This window comes from Pelophylax lessonae, assembly GCF_965119305.1.
Source record: "Pelophylax lessonae genome assembly, chromosome: 5".
Taxonomy (NCBI): Eukaryota; Metazoa; Chordata; class Amphibia; order Anura; family Ranidae; genus Pelophylax; species Pelophylax lessonae.
Genome location: NC_138772.1, coordinates 320,500,462 through 320,518,340, shown reverse-complemented (window position 1 = coordinate 320,518,340; position 17,879 = coordinate 320,500,462). Strand labels below are relative to the sequence as shown.

At 40.9% G+C, this 17,879-nt stretch overlaps 1 protein-coding gene across 2 annotated transcripts in view; it reads right to left on the bottom strand.

Moving 5' to 3' along the window:
• The window catches only part of EXOC2 (exocyst complex component 2), a 366,356-nt gene that overhangs the window by 163,668 nt on the left and 184,809 nt on the right, over positions 1 to 17,879 (bottom strand). Inside the window, exon 11 of one of the 2 annotated variants that reach the window (XM_082258649.1) lies at positions 1,370 to 1,495. The exons of the other annotated variant lie outside the window; for it this stretch is intronic. Within the exon in view, the coding sequence (XP_082114775.1) occupies positions 1,370 to 1,495 (126 nt within the window). The remainder of the gene's footprint in view (positions 1 to 1,369; positions 1,496 to 17,879) is intronic. 2 annotated transcript variants of the gene reach the window in all.

Sequence of the window (17,879 nt, the reverse complement as noted above, 5' to 3'; positions counted from 1 at the left end):
GCCTCTCAGTCGTGCAGAGCATAGAATAGTCACTTTGTCTTGAAAATTAAGAATGCCAGCAATTAGGGGTCACGGTGGAGCGCCTGCAGGGGGTGAGTGAGGAGGAGTGCGGTGGCGCTTAATGGCAAAGGAGGCATGGATAAAATCTTGCCACAGGGTTCATGTCAGCCAAGTAGGTAGGACATGCTCTGGGATGGTCCCCTCAGATTTTTCAGGGAAACCCACAAAGAGTAACTAATTTCGGCGGGACCTATTTTCAAGGTCATACACTTTAGCTCGGAGTGCCATTAACTCACTGGAGGTTTCCCACATGGTAGTAGTGAGGGGCGCAAGGGTGTCTTCTACATTACTTATGTGGTCCTCAGTGGCCCCCGTATGATCACGCAGATTCTGAACATTATGCTTCAAAGTGAAAAGTTAATATGAATGTTTGTTATTTGAGCAGTCAGTGTAGCTTTACAGTCCTGTATAGCAGACATGATCTGTGCCAAAGTGGGTTCAGAAGGGGGAAGTGCAGTCTCACCTGGTTCTGCTGTATCGGGAATGAACTCCTCTATAGGTACGGGATCCTGAGGGAAGTCAGGAAGTCCAGGAGCCACGGATTGAAAGAAATCCTCCTGTGTATTCAGTAGGGGGAGTGAGGCTGCTGTGGCTGAGGAAGAAGAGAGGCTGCCGGTGCCATTTTGAGTGAGGAACTTGTTCAGTGTTCCAGCCGCTGCAGTCGGTTTATGCCGTCCTATCTTTACCATGCTGTGGGCTCAGTGGAAGCATGGGATGTTGAGGAATCTAGCAGTGTAATGCAGGAGTAAAACGGAGCAGGATGGACAACAGGATGGGAAGAGGGAGCTCAGAGGCTAGGATTTAGTGTGTCGCTCGGTCCGCCATCAGGCTACGCCCCCTCGCTCCAGCAACAATTTTTAAGGAAAGGGTAGCGTTTTTTCGGGAAGGAGCGTGTACTCTTTACTAACATATTTTCTCAACAGCACTCCTAATTAACATTCTATCCCAACCAAAAGTGAGCCAAAAAGTGAGCACCCCAGACAAAAAAATTGCTGAAATCTATGCTTGATACAGTATTTCTTCCAGTGCATTATAATGTTATATAGAACATTCATTAGTATAATCCTTACTACAATGTGTGCCTGTTTGAAATTTACCAATTATTACCTTTTCACTTTACAAAACGGATTTACTAAAGCATGCAATCTAAATAAAATTATTTGCAATTGTTCATAGTATACAGTCTGATTTCTTTTAATTACTGTTCATAGGACCTGTCTGATTTAGTGGGTAAAGGTTTCAGTTTTGCACCACTTTTTTAAGCCAACCTCAGGATAATTTAGAATACAGTCAACCCTTTTATCCTTACAGTCATTTCGTCCTGATTGGAAGCTGCTGCCTCTCTTAAGTGATGCAGTCTGACTGAGTCGGCCAATCGGCGATGGGCGTCCATCACTGTCCAAGTCAAGCAATGGGCTCTGCAACATTGGATTGCCTTTAAATAAACAAACATGGAAATTTAATTTGCAACAACGTCAGATAACAGGGACATTTTTAAACAATGCCCAACCAGTACATAAGATGGTGCATTTCGCAGGTACTGGGAGTTTTCAAATCTCTCCCTACTTTAATCAATTTTGCACCATATAATGCTAGAAAGCCAACCACAGGCTCTCTCATTTATATTTACTTCGTGTTGGGAACACCTATTCTACTCATCAGTATGTACAGTACTTTTGCATTCAAACATGACACACCTTTACATTCCAATGAAGCACACCAAGGGCATTTTTTTTATCTTGGATAGAGTAAGGGATGGTTAGAACCCCCTATCAGCTTCTTTTTTGCCATCTGTGTCCCATTGGGGAGATTTCCCTTCATGTCCTGTCCCATAGCCAAAACAGGAAGTGAGTGGAAAGTTGTCACGAGTGTCAACAGAGCTAGTGTCCTCATTGGAAGATGTCTCCCCTATTCCTGTTCTGGGGACAACTCTAGCCAACACTAAAAAAAAGTTTTGTCTTTAGTTATACTTTAAGGCTGGGTTCACACTGTGTGCGGAGAAGCTTGCAGCAGGGGGTTCATGTTCTTGTTCTCTGTTTCAGGGACAAATCATGCCTGAATTTTTGCCTGCATTCGGACCTGAAATGGAGCTCCACAGCCACCCCTGAGATGTGTGAACCAGCTCCATTGGGAGATAGTCACAGTCCCCTGTCATGGGAATTGGATGCGGAAAATTAGATCTGCATTCAGTTCGCATCTCTTGAATCCAGCCTAAAGAATGCAAAATATATAGTGTTCTAAGTACATAACATAATAAAATACATTTAGCATAATCTCTATATGTTATCAAAATACATGCAAGATTGTGCACACATGAGTTAGGCTACGTTCACATCTTGGCGTTGCTATTACAGGCGTTTTTTCAGGCGTTTTTCAGGCGTTTTTTGTGCAGGCGTTTTTAGATTGAATAGAGACCAATGGAAAACGCCTGTAATCTGCCCAAAAAGAAGCTCATGTACTTTTTTGAGCGTTGGGCGTTTTGCTCACAGCGTCAAAACGCTCAGATGTGAACAGGGGCCAATGAAATGAATAGAATTTGTCTTGTTGGGCGTTTTGAGAGCTGATCCTAGAGCAGAAAAACGCCCCAAAATGCCTACATGTGAACGGAGCCTTATATAAGCTAATAATACATTACGTAAATACAGTAGTTTCATAGCAAACTTACATTTTAAGACCGGCAGAATAATAATAATAATAGTAGTTTCAGCTGTTTATGGAAAAAATCAAGCACAGGGCTGAGGAACTGATATAGCAGTCTTTCAAACCGGGTAGCAAATGTAATGGCTGCTACAATTCAAACAGACACAAGATGGTGCTAAAACACAAGCATAAACTCAAGACCTGGTGCAGACGTCCTCACTTAAAATGAATGTCAGTGTTAAAGTACAATAAATTATGAGTAAAAACTTTGACCCAGTAAATGTCAAACAAGTGCATTACACTGCATAGGATTACAGCATTAAGTGTATCTGAAGCTCTCTAATATATTAGTAACATACAGCAAACTGTAATGCTGTTATCAGCCACAATGTTTGGCCTCTTTAATAATACTTCTAACCTGTGCTGGAAAATGAAAACAATTCACACAAGATTCATAAAATTCAATTTACTTATTTTGGTCTTTACTGCAGTTTTCTGCTTTAAAAAGGCTTCAAAATGAAAATGAAATGCTAGGGCAGTGGTTCTCAACACCTGTCCTTAGGACTAACAAGCAAGATTTGAACCACTTCCTGCACCGGGGTGATGCTTGCAGCTGCAGGCATCACCCCAGTACCGTTTTTTAGAGCCGGCGGTTGGCTCTCTGGAGAGAACAACCGATGCGACCAGCAAGCACGTCTGCCGGCTGGTCAGAGATCTAAACAAAGCCGGATTTGGCTTCAACTTCGATCAGGGCTCTGATGAGGTAACCTGGAGACATCACTTCTGGTTTACTTGGCTGCCAATGGCGCCGATTTTAAAAAAGTGACAGTATTCAAAAATGCAGATTTTGACGTTTTGAATACTTTTAAGTGCAAAGGAGGGATTTGCGGTCCCAGATCCCTCCATAAAGAGTACCTGTCACTGCCTATTAGTGTCACAAGGGTTGTTTACATTCCTTGCGACAGCAATAAAAGTGATCAGATTTATTTATTTATTTAAAGGAACAGTGAAAAATATAAAAAATAAAATAAATAGGAAAAAAAAGCGCTGCCATCCTCGTGTGCTCGCCCGTCCCCGTGTGCTCACGCACCTAAACAAAACGCACACTTAAGTCGCCCGCAAATGTAAACAGTGTTCAAATTACATGTGAGGTATCGCCACTATCGCCAGAGCGAGAACAATAATTCTAGCAAAAGACCTCTTCTGTAACTCTAAATTGGTAACCGTTACAATTTTTTAAAGCGTCACCTATGGAGATTTTTAGGTACCGTAGTTTGCCGCCATTGCACGAGTGTCCGCAATTTTGAACCGTAACATGTTAGGTATCTATTTACTCAGCCTGACATCATCTTTTGAAATATAAAACAAATTGGGCTAATTTTACTGTTTTGTTTTTTTAATTTAGTGAAATGTATTTTTTCCCCAAAAATTGTGTTTAAAAGACCTCTGTGCAAATACCGTGTGACATAAAATTTTGCAACGACCACCATTTTATTCTCCAGAGTCTTTGCTAAAAAAAACACATATAATGTTTGGGGGTTCTAAGTAATTTTCTAGCAAAAAATACAGATTTTAACTTGTAAACATGTGTCAGAAATAGACTTGGTCCTTAAGTGGTTAAGTATTACCTTGGAGAGATGCAGACTAGAATACTGCAATCACTGAGCAGAAAATGATACCACCTGTTATGAATTTCGGTTATCTTGCAAACCTGGCCTGTTAGTGGGTCCTGAGGACAGGAGCTGAGAACCACTGGGCTAGGGGGAATACAACAATTCGGGTACATTCACACAAGCAGTGATTACAAGAGACACACGTAGCTGCCTACTTGGAGTTCTGTTTTAAATGTGTACAATACAATTTTTTAATATCTAGCCTAATGTAACTTGTCTAACCTGGCAACTGTTAATAAGCACAAAAAAATCTTAAAGAGTATGTAAACCCAACATTTAAATTTCCTGATATGTGCCTGCTGTACCATTTACTTGAATGAAAAGGTATCCTGTTCTCTTTGTATTACTTCCTTTATGTGAAATCCCTGGTTTTCCTACCAGTCTCTCTGCTTTCCTATTAAAAACTGACCACACTAAGCAGGAGAACACACTGTGGTCTAGCTGTGCTGGGAACTTAGCCTGGCATCCTCTATTGATCAGACAGGTACAGACATCCCCCCTGCCCATCCATTCACTGGGAAGATCAGTATGCTGTTGCTTCGCGCCCCCCGGCTCTTATTCAGCTGGGTATGAGATCACTTATAAAAAAAGGTATTTTTTTTTTTTTTTTTATATATCGATACACAAATGTTTTGCCTTTCATTTCTATTTTAAACTGAATGGGTTCTTTTTGTTTTTTTTCAAGGTGATCGTTCACAATCACTTAGAGGGAAAAAAAAATTCACAAAAAATAATTAAACACTTGCTGCCACCACCTAAATCTCACATGTAGATAATCTGACCAGTCATTATATACCTTTTAATAGGATTCAATTAACATTATATGGCCCATTCCTTTTTTTAAATATCACAATTGGGTTACAACACATAAGGAACTTCTGAGGTACCAATCAAATGTCATAAGTAATAAAAGTTATTATAAAGTTAATACTTTATTAACTGAAGGACCAATACATTTATATGACCCATTGCTTTTTTTTTTTTTTTCCCCACGATTACATCCAACTATTTAAATCAAGAACAATGGAGTTCCCCTTGGGGCGGGACTTTTAAGGCACTATATAATATCAAGATACACAATTTATTTGAAAACTTTATTGAAAAAGTAGATAAATACAAAAAGGAAAAATTTGTTAAAATGCTTGGCAAGTTATACAGACATAATGTACACAGTGAATTGCACCACATATGAACCGCGGGTATTCACCCGACGCGTTTCGGAGAGGAACCCCTTCTTCAGGGGTGCCCGCAGGAGGTGGTCTAAAAATAATTAGTATGTAAGTAAAATGTCAATCAAACAAAAACGTGTACATTGTAATACTTTCACAAAATTACAAAGCACTTACATGTTCACTGTAAAGAATGGAGAAAACTTGCCTGCCTAAAAAGGCTAAAAAGCCTTAGCCTTTTTAGGCAGGCAAGTTTTCTCCATTCTTTACAGTGAACATGTAAGTGCTTTGTAATTTTGTGAAAGTATTACAATGTACACGTTTTTGTTTGATTGACATTTTACTTACATACTAATTATTTTTAGACCACCTCCTGCGGGCACCCCTGAAGAAGGAGTTCGGGGTTCCTCTCCGAAACACGTCGGGTGAATACCCGCGGTTCATATGTGGTGCAATTCACTGTGTACATTATGTCTGTATAACTTGCCAAGCATTTTAACAAATTTTTCCTTTTTGTATTTATCTACTTTTTCAATAAAGTTTTCAAATAAATTGTGTATCTTGATATTATATAGTGCCTTAAAAGTCCCGCCCCAAGGTGAACTCCATTGTTCTTGTATTCCAATTTGGGATGTGGCACTCAGGGGACCACCCCACATGAATCAAATTTCTCTTGAACTATTAAAATCACTGCATACAAAGTCTACACTAAAAAATAGCCAATATTTGAACTATGCAACAATTCCCTTATTTTTACCTCTAGCTTTTTATATCATTATCTTTGTTGATTTAGAAAGCAGTATATAGAGATTAATATACTTTTGCACTATACTGCTGTGAATAAGGACAATGTTTACAGATTTTAACCACTTGCCGACCAGTCACGTTGACTGTACTGCGGCAAAGTGGCTCGTTATCGTCTGGCGACGTAGACCTACGTCACCAGACATTCCCTTCTCTCGGCGGCGCGCATGCGCCGCCGGAGGCTCGCTCCCATTGTATTCAGTTACAGCAGGAGTCGGGCCAGGGGAGGAGCGGCGGTTATCACTGCTGCTCTTCCCCGATCGTCGGGGATCGAGTGTGGAGATCCGCCCGCTTGTGTAAACAAAGCGGGCGGATCTCCTAAGTGACAGGCAGGGTCAGATTGCAGGGTTCAGCATAGCTGAACCTGCGATCTGTCCCTGTGTCACTCAGTCACCTCCCCCCACACACGTCAGTAAGCACCAGGCATACATTAACCCCTCCCTCTCCAATAATAATTAACCCCTTCCCTGCCAGTGTCATTTTTACAGTAACAGTGCATATGTATAGCACTGATTACTGTAGTAATGTCACTGGTACCCCCAAAAGTGTAAAAAATGTCAGTCAAGGGTCCGATCTGTCCGCGGCAATGTCGCAGATCGCCGCCATTACTCGTTAAAAAAACCCACTAAAAATGACAGAAATCTTTCCCTTAGTTAGTAAACGCAATAACTTTTGCGCAAACCAATCAAAATACGCTTATTGCGATTTTGTTTACCAAAAATATGTAGCAGGAAACAAATTGGCCTAAAATGATAAAAAAATTTTGATTTTTACATTTTTTGGGGGGGGGGGGGGATTTCATATAAAAAAAATGTGAAAAATATTGTTATTTTTTCAAAATTGTCGCTCTTTTTTTGTTTATAGCGCAAAAAGTAAAAATCGCACAGGTGATCAAATACCACCAAAAGAAAGCTCTATTTGTGGGGAAAAAAGGACGTCAATTTAATTTGGGTACACTGTTGCATGACCGTGCAATTCTCCGTTAAAGTATCGCAGTGCCGAATCGCAAAATATGGCCTGGTCAGGAATGGGGTAAAACCTTCCGGTCATAAAGCGGTTTAAAATACATTCATTGAGAATTTTTTTGCCAAAGACATGTAGGTAAATACATTTTGGCCTAAATATATGACAAAAATTTAATATATTGGATATTTTTCAACTGTCAAAGTAGAAAATATTGTTATTTTTTCAAAATTGTCGCTTTTTTTAATTAATATCGCAAAAAATGAAAATCGCACAGGTGATCAAATACCACCAAAAAAAAAGCTCTGTTTGTGTGAAAAAAAGGACGTAAATTTTGTTTGGGTATGGCGTTGCATGACCGCGCAATTGTCCGTTAAAGTCGCACAGTGCCGAATCGCAAAAAGTGGCCTGGACGTAAGACAGCAAAATCCTCCGGTGGTAAAGTGGTTGATTAAACGATATTTCTTTAGTCCTGTAAATATTTTAGTATTCTGTATTTAAAGAAAAAAGAGGCTGCCCTTTTTTTATTCTGGGGGAAAAAAATATTTTCAACAAATGCATCATTTGCTGCATTATGCTTAAAATTTCTGCTGTCTGCATTTTTTGTACACATTATTCCTGCTGGGTGTCACCAAGGTTCATGGCAGTGATGATTATCTTTTAACATTTACTTGTGCAAAGGAAAAAAAAAAAAAAAATGACTAAAATCACATGGAATTGCTGTCCATATTTTCTCCAACTGGCAGCAATATTGAAGAAATCAGAGGAAAAACAAGTCAATGTGAGTGCAAGTTCCAGCAGTTCAGACAGATGTGATCACAGGTGAAGATGTACAAGTGCTTGGTACTGAGATTTCTCCCGGCCAACAATAGAGAGAGGGAATTCTGATCAGTAGCCTGAGGACTTTTTGTAGCCTGTCAGACTTCCTTACCACCCCTAAACACCTTTGAACATTTTTTCCTGTGCACAGCGGGTCCTTGTCCTGTGCTGCAGTCTGACCACCCACTGTTGCTTATTGACCAAACATGTAGGACTCGGGAGCTGTGCGGATACGACTTGGGTATAGGATTCCTTTTCTATGTAGAGAGAATCATTTGCACACACATTTCACTCTTGCAAGATAAGAAAACAGGGCAGCATAACAAAACTGGCTAAAATTATACTTAAGTCAACACAAAGAAATGTTATTTGAGTTCCTCTTGGGCATAGAAGCTCTGTCACTGTCAGGCTACAGAAAAAAAAAAGAACCCTCCAGGCTAAAAGAACATAGAGAAAACATTGCTTTAATTGTGTTAGTGAGCTGAACAGTTTTTTCATACTTGAACTAAAGGGACAGTGAAATTAATCGGTTCAGGCAATTATAATGCACTCGTATTAGGGTTAAGGCTATCTCACGGAAAATCTAGAATGTAATCTAGAAAAAAAAAAAAAAATCACAAAGTCCAATGTTTGAGGGACACAAAAAAAAAAACCTCTCAATGCCATTTTAAAGCTTTTTGTTTCTGCTATTTACTGCTCCCCTCCCCCAATTAAGTTTTAGGACTATCTCTGCAATTAAATGGTGGCACTGCAACTTTCCTTGTTCTCCTGTCAAAATGACTAGGACTTCACAGGAACCAAAACACCTGTTTCAGCAACATACTCGTTTTGGGGCAGTAACACTAAGGCCCCTTTCACACTTGCGGACCGTTCAGAACCACCTGTCAGTTTTTCAGGCAGATCTGAACGGATGCCCCATGCATCTTTATGGGGCATCGGGTGTCAGCGGAGACATGTCCGCTGACATCCAATCTGGTCCGTCAAAACTGGACGGATGGAAGCCCTATTTTCCATCTGTCTGGCGGATCGGATTGGATGGGATCGGATGAGAACAGACAGGCGGTCCGTTCTCATCTGATTCCCCCATAGAGAACAGCACAGCGCGGAGACAGCTGCCTTCTGCTTGCTCAGCGGGGGATCGGTGGAGCGGTACCCGGCTAAGAAAAACTGAGTCCGCCAACGGCTCCAAGTGTGAAAGGGGCCTAACCTATGTAAATTAGCGTCATTAAAATAGATTATGCAATATGAATACTGAAAGAAGAACATAGGTGCCACTCTAAGTGCAGAGATTTATTAAAATGAACCAAAGGCCTGAGGAAGGAGCGCATGGTCCGATAACGCATCGCCGGCGCCATCACGCAAGTACGCATCCCGGAAGTGACGGCGGGACGGCAGCGGTGTGTCCCGGCGACCAGGAAGTACCGATATCCACCGGTTACAGCCTCTGCAAGGAGACCGCTCAAGCCATCCTGATCAAGACACTGGCAGCAATTACCTATATGCACTATGATGCCTTTCTTACATTCACTTTTGTGAGTACCTTTCTTTTGGTTAATTTTAATAAATCTCAAGATACTGCACTTAGAGTGGCACCTGTGTTCTCCTTTCAGTTGGCTCCAAGCACCTTCTACTTGTCACCAGGGCAGCCTACGGAGTGTGTTCTTTGGGATTTTATAAGCCATGGACTTGATTATGGACATTCAGAAAATTAACCAGTTTGTTGATGATTTTTTGACTGTTTCCTTATCTGTCCCCCTGTCCATGCAGTGGAACTTGTGAGGTCTCTTAACTTCTCTTCCCCGCTGTGCGCCAGTTTTTTAACATTTTGTTTGCAATATGAGAATACCCTGAGAATAGCGGGTTCCCTCCATGAATTCTCAGACACATATTTACCTTTGAGACAGCCATGTTATCTGGCCTGAGAAGCTTCTACACTGGCATGAAACTAGATTTTAGCTGTGTTGCTGTGTGGACTGGGCACAAAGAAAACAATTGTTTCTATATTCCCTAGCAGTGACCTGCATTGATCCAGTGCTGAAAAATTCAGGTCAACAAGCCTGAGTGATGACGAAACCTGTATTTCTGAACCACAGCAAAGAAAATTCAGGAGGTTTCCACCCCTGCCAGGCAGGGCTACACTGTTTGGAAGAGCTGAGTACATTATTAAACTAGATGGACAAAAACACCAACCCTTTTGGCAGGTAAAACAGCTCTTATATACTTTATAGTTCCTCTGTGTTTATAGCGGTTTGCCTGGAGTTCAGCTTTATTAATCTCAGACCTATTGTAGTGCTTAACAGTTTGTCTTTTGAAACAAATCTCTGTCCAATGTTCCTTCTCAGTTGCCCCATATTTTTGATCTGATGTGTAGACCTTTATGAATTAAATGATTTAACTAGAAGTGTTCTAGTACAGTAAGCTTTTTCACCTAAACTAAAAATGGCATTAGTAATTTTCAAATGTCAGTATAATGGTGAAAATAGGGTCTGTGTATTTAAACAATTTTTTGCATTAATTTTTCACGTGTTGGTATCTGGGAGTGTAGTGGAATCCCCCCCTTGTCTACATTTTTTGTGCTAATAAGTGCACCGTTTTCCTTCTCAATAAATTGGGTCAGTTACCAAGTCTGTGCAACACTATGGCTAGAAGGCCCCTTTAAGATGGAGAGGAATCTGTCAAAGCAGATCCGCCTGCTCAGTGGGAGATCTCTCTTCTGATCCCCACTGAGAAGGTGGATGACAGGTCAGTGTCCCTTTGGCTATGCAGAGTGGACATGGACACAACTCACTGTTCTCTTGGGGTGGTCAGATTGGATTATCATCCAATGTGATCTGCCGGACAGATGGGGAACGGATCGTCCATCTGTCTGTTTTTAGCAGACTGGATCGGATGCCGGTGGGTGACAGTGGACACATGTTCGCTGACATCCGCTGCCCCATAGAGAACAATGGGTGGCCTGATCGGGTCTACCTGAAAACCGGACAGCTGGATCTGATCGGTCCGCTGGTGTGGGCCCCCCTCCAAATTTTTTTTTTAAAAACAGCTGTACAAAATACTGTACCTCCTGACTTTGAACAAGGGAACACTTACCTGTCTAGGGATCCAGCGCTGTATGCACCCTGGCCAGTTCTTTGCTGGTCTTCAGGTCCCTGGCGCTGGCATGTTTACTATAAGGGAAAGCGGCTTGTGAATGGTCCCAAACTTACGCTCGGATTGAAGCCGGTACCAAGACTAGATACCCACTCCCCCCCCCCCCCCCCCAACACACGCTCCCCCCCCACACACACAGCTGACCATGCTCTTCCTGTTTGGCTTTAATTAAACTTAAATTATTTAAAAATGTAGAAGGAAGTGTTGGTTAGGATACATCTACAGATATTGTGACCAGAGTGGTCTCTCTGCAGAGTTCTGACATACCCCCAGATAAGTCTAATGTATAGCTCTGCAAGCGGCAAAGCTCATGCTCCCTGTTCATTAGAGAGCTCTAAACCCTAGTTTACACAAATCGGCAAAAGGACGGTAAGAACGGTTGTTGATCTGCATTTAAACTACAGAAAAAATGAAATGTGGAATGTCAGGTTTAACAGGTGGCACCACTGGACCAATGTAAGTATGCAATACAGATCATATATAAAATTCTGCTTTACAGCAAATTTGTGGCATCAGCTAACACTCTGTTCTGTGAATCTAAAGAAAATCAAAATTCCTCCAATACTGTATCTACTTCCAGCATCTGCTTACTATTTAACACTGCATTACACTAGCAAATACCGCAGAAAGCAGTCTATATTAAATTCTATAAAATAACGTTTCATAAAAAAGATTGCAAAATATAAATGAAATCAAAGACCAATGAAAATTTTCCAATATCAGAGAACATTTTACATTTTCACTTATTAAAAACAATAAAGTTCTACGTATAAAAAAACATATATTTAAATAATTGATTAACATATGAATGTACTGGCAGTATGCCCTCCACACAATTACGTTTTAATTTGCATCCTCTTCTTAAGGGTACACTGTTAGGAGAATAATTTCAATAGGCTAAACCTGAGGGATGTGGTTAAGACTTGAAATGGCTCCCAGCTGGAAAAAAGGCTTTCTGCAGCTGTACAGTAAGTGAGGGAAAATGAAAGAGAAACAGCTGCAAAAGGTTCCTTTAATATCAGATTAACTGCCGGTATCTAATCTAATAGAGACTTGTTCATGAAAATGTGAATGAAACTGTAAGGCCTAGCAGCCAACTCCATTCAATTACTTGGGGTCTGAATAACAACAATATTGGCAGATGGATCTGCAGATTAGGGCTTACTGATAGAAAATAGTGGAAAAGGAAAGAATAGGCTTTCTCTTGGCAACCAATCAGAAGCCTTCAGTTTGTAAAACCCACCAAAATTTGTTACTATTGTAAACAGCCCTGTTTTATTCTTGTAAATAAAAAAAATGGTTGCCTTGAAAAGCTTTTAGGCCCTCATATTGCCTTGGAATAGCAGGTACATTTCAATAATAATTATAATTGCATAAGGTATTATTATAGTGCCTTGCGAAAGTATTCGGCCCCCTTGAACTTTGCGACCTTTTGCCACATTTCAGGCTTCAAACATAAAGATATAAAACTGTAATTATTCAGCCCCCTTAAGTTAATACTTTGTAGCGCCACCTTTTGCTGCGATTACAGCTCTAAGTCGCTTGGGGTATGTCTCTATCAGTTTTGCACATCGAGAGACTGAAATTTTTGCCCATTCCTCCTTGCAAAACAGCTCGAGCTCAGTGAGGTTGGATAGAGAGCGTTTGTGAACAGCTGTTTTCAGTTCTTTCCACAGATTCTCGATTGGATTCAGGTCTGTACTTTGACTTGGCCATTCGAACACCTGGATATGTTTATTTGTGAACCATTCTATTGTAGATTTTGCTTTATGTTTTGGATCATTGTCTTGTTGGAAGACAAATCTCCGTCCGAGTCTCAGGTCTTTTGCAGACTCCATCAGGTTTTCTTCCAGAATTGTCCTGTATTTGGCTTCATCCATCATCCCATCAATTTTACCATCTTCCCTGTCCCTGCTGAAGAAAAGCAGGCCCAAACCATGATGCTGCCACCACTATGTTTGACAGTGGGGATGGTGTGTTCAGGGTGATGAGCTGTGTTGCTTTTACGCCAAACAAAGTTTTGCATTGTTGCCAAAAAGTTTGATTTTGGTTTCATCTGACCAGAGCACCTTCTTCCACATGTTTGGTGTGTCTCCCAGGTGGTTTGTGGCAAACTTTAAACAACACTTTTTATGGATATCTTTAAGAAATTGCTTTCTTTTTGCCACTCTTCCATAAAGGCCAGATTTGTGCAGTATACGACTGATTGTTGTCCTATGGACAGAGTATCCCACCTCAGCTGTAGATCTCTACAGTTCATCCAGAGTGATCATGGGCCTCTTGGCTGCATCTCTGATCAGTCTTCTCCTTGTATGAGCTGAAAGTTTAGAGGGACGGCCAGGTCCTTGTAGATTTGCAGTGGTCTGATACGCCTTCCATTTCAGTATTATCGCTTGCACAGTTTTCCTTGGGATGTTTAAAGCTTGGGAAATCTTTTTGTATCCAAATCCGGCTTTAAACTTCTCCACAACAGTATCTCGGACCTGCCTGGCGTGTTCCTTGTTCTTCATGATGCTCTCTGCGCTTTAAACGGACCTCTGAGACTATCACAGTGCAGGTGCATTTATACGGAGACTTGATTACACACAGGTGGATTCTACTTATCATCATTAGTCATTTAGTTTGACATTGGATCAGAGATCCTCACTGAACTTCTGGAGAGAGTTTGCTGCACTGAAAGTAAAGGGGCTGAATAATTTTGCACGCCCAATTTTTCAGTTTTTTATTTGTTAACAAAGTTTGAAATATCCAATAAATTTCGTTCCACTTCATGATTGTGTCCCACTTGTTGATTCTTCACAAAAAATTACAGTTTTATATCTTTATGTGTGAAGCCTGAAATGTGGCAAAGGGTTGCAAAGTTCAAGGGGGCCGAATACTTTCGCAAGGCACTGTATGTGAAAGTGTATTCTACAATAAAAGTGCCTAGGAAATGAATTATATTTCACCAGCACACCATGGATCTTTGAAAACGTAAAAAAGTGGGATCACATCACAACATTAAACTGCAAAATTTGGGGGCCATGTAGAACCCCTTCATCAGGCATGTGATGATTATGACATGTCTGAAGAAGGGGTCCTGCGTGGCCCTACAACACAGCACTATTACAGCGTACTCACATCACAGCGTATTACCAATTCAGCACTTGTATTGCTGTAATGCGATCACATAAATAAGCGTTTGAACATTATTTCAAAGATCTGTGGTGTGCTGGCGATATATACTTTGGCTTATGTTACCAATTTTAAGCTGGCAATTGCTACAGTACACACTTACCTCTTGCAATTTCCAGGAACGTGTGTGATGGGAATGTTATACACAGGTAATGAAACAAGGTTAACAAGACCACATTTCAAAGTTCTTTACTATAAGAATTGAGCACCACCCAGAGACAAGTGACTCTCAATTACCTTCGATGGAGTTTACCACTAACTAATAAATTACAACCCTGGGGTGCCAAATCAAAAGGAATTTAATGGATTCAGCAGTTCATTTTTGCAATGTTTGATATGATGGACAGTTTACACGTACTATACATCTGTGGATGCAGAAGGAAAATTGTAAAGAAGCAGGTCAGACCAATAGGAACCGAGGATGAGGAATCTTATCACCAGCTTCATCAATCTGTTAGGCTAAAAGGTTGCTAAAAATTCTGAACTGTTTGCAGAATGCTGGATTGTTGCGAATCCTGCTGGCGGATGTCGGTAGGGGGGTTAACATGGAGCCTTTTCCTGGCAGGAAAGAAGCCGAGACCTTGGTCTACTTTTAGTTCTGGTTTAAAAGGTGAATATTGCACAGTGAAGGCAAATATTCCTCTCCTTAAGAGATAAACTACTACAAGCTGAGGCAAATTCACAACATTTTTTAAACGTTAAATAAGTAAACCACATAGTTATGCTGCTATGATTACAGCAGACAAATTAAACCCTCAATTTAAAACAAAAAATCATGCATGGCTCCCATATTTGTATTTCTTAATTGTTTAGAAAAAAAAAAATATTTTAAAAGCAAACCTGTCATAGACCTGGACAATTAAAACGGAGCATATAATGACAAATATACATAAGCAAAGGTTATATTCAGTGAAAACCACATATCAAAACAATGGAGCAGACCCAGAGATATAGGAGTACACAGCAAAAATATATACAGGACTTTATTTTTCCTGTAAGAATTAGGCCATGGTTCCACCCCCTCCTCAGCCTCTTTTTACTTTTTTTTCTTTTTAGTTTTAGGCCTCTTTCACATGGTCAATTAGGGTCATGGTGCTGCAAGTATCACCATAAATCTGCAGTGGGGATCACATGTGTGTGATCACCCACAAACATGAAGTCTGTACAAATCAATGACACCCTGACAAGCACAGTAGATGTCTGTTCACATGTAACCACACATCAAGAGTTTACACGTGATTAGGGGCACATGCATGTATGGCCACTTATCTATTCCTAACTGCATGCGGTTATATGAAAACAGCCATAGCACCCTAGTTCCAAATACAAAGTTACATTCAGGACACTATATCCTGTCTATATTAGGGGTAGGCAATCTTTGAGATCTACCTGAACAACATGAAGCAGATCAAAGGTCACTGGGATTCTGCGCTTTGTTTAAGAAATCATTTTAATAGTAAGGCCTAACTATATAGTAAGGAAATTTAAAAAAAAAATTAAAAAAATGTCCCTGTAATATATAAACTTAGGCTACCTTGAAAGTGGACAGTGTCAGTCAGTAGCGCAGTGGAACGTGTCCGTAGGCCAGAGGATGGTGTCAGGAGGGCAGTGGATGGTGTCAGGATGGCAGTGTCAGTAGAGCACAGGTTGGTGTCAGGATGGTGTCAGTCAGTAGAGCAGTTAATAGCATCAGTCAGTAGAGCAGAGGGCGGTGTCAGTAGGGCAGAGGCTGGTGTCAGTAGGACAGTGGACAGTGTCATTAGTTATTTATTTTTAATTTTTTTTCTTCAATTTTTTATTATTTCTTACAATTTTTTAGGAGCCCTGTTGGGAGGTTTTGGTGAAATATCAGGGGTCTAAACAGACCCCTGATGTCTCAGTTTTTATAGACATTGAAAGGAGATTGAGGACACCTCCATCTCTGCAGCCTCAGCTGCACAGAATGAATGAACAGAAACCTCTCTGTACAGAGCTGGGGGGCAGGGGAGCACACAGGGGACACGAGCAGCAGACAGAAAAAGAAGAGGAACCTGGACAGGAGGGGAAATGGGAGTGGCATTTACTGGAACTGATCCTCTTTCCTCTGGCAGCAGCTGAATACCAGAGGGTTGGGAGAAGAACAGAAGCTGCCTTTTAGCTGCTGCAGGAGGAAAAGGGATCAGTGCCTGTAATTGTAGCCGCCACTCCTGTCCAGGTTTTGGGGGGGATGCGATCTACCCTTCACCTACCTGCGATCGGTAGATCACGATTGACGGGATGCTGACCCCGATCTATAGACATCATGTATGCTGTACTTCTCTTTGCTTGGGTTTAATTTTATTGTTCCAGTAAGAGCTGGTTCAAGCCACACTGTACAGCAAAGTATAGCACATAATGTGAGGTGTGAATATGAACTGCAATGCATTGATAAAACACAGCTTTTTTTTTTTTTTAACTTCTATAGTTACATAGTTACATGGTAGTTGAGGTTGAATAAAGACAATAGTCCATCCAGTTCAACCTGTGTAGGTGTGTGTGGCCATAATCATCTATCATACCCCTTAATGTTCTGATCATTGAGATGCATGTCCAAGAGTCTTTTGAAAGTAGCCATACTTCCCGCAGAGACTACCTGTTGTGGTAGAGAATTTCACAATCGTGTTGCCCTAACAGTAAAGAAACATTGTATGTCCTCGCGTCCTCATGCAATCCTTGCGACTAAATAGCTTTTTTTCTATGCTGAGATCACCATCAAGTTATTTGTAAATTGCTATCATGTCCCCTCTCAGTCGTCTCTTCACCAGGGAGAATAAATTAAGCGATTTTAGACGCTCTTCATAATTAAGGTCCTCCAATCCCCTAATTAGTTTAGTTGGCCTTCTCTGGACTCTCTCCAGCTCCAACACATCCCTCCTGAGGACTGGCGACCAGAACTGGACCGAATACTCCAGGTCGGACCAGAGTTTTATACAGTGGTACAATTATAGTTTTATCTCTGGAATACGTCCCCTTCTTTATGCATGCTAATATTCTGCCAGCTTTGGCAACTGCCGCTTGACATTGCATACTATTGCCTAGTCTATCCTCTACCAAGACTCCCAGATCTTTCTCCATTTTTGATTCCCCCAAAGGTTCCCCCCCTAAATTGTATTGCGCTTTTATGTTTTTAGTCCCCAAGTGCAAAACCTTACACTTCTCCACATTAAACCTAATTTTCCTATGTATTGCAGTGCGTTGCAACATGTTTCAGCACATTCTAATGCAATATGATAAAATAGTGCCAGAAAACATTTTATTGTAACACACCAACACAGAGCATTGGTGTGAACAGGTCCTATATAAAGCAATAATTTTTGCCTTGGCATTGAGCAACACTGTGTAACACAGCCCAAAGAAGCTGGTGTGAACAAGTATGTAGAGACAAATAAGTTGGTGTGGTGCACTAGGA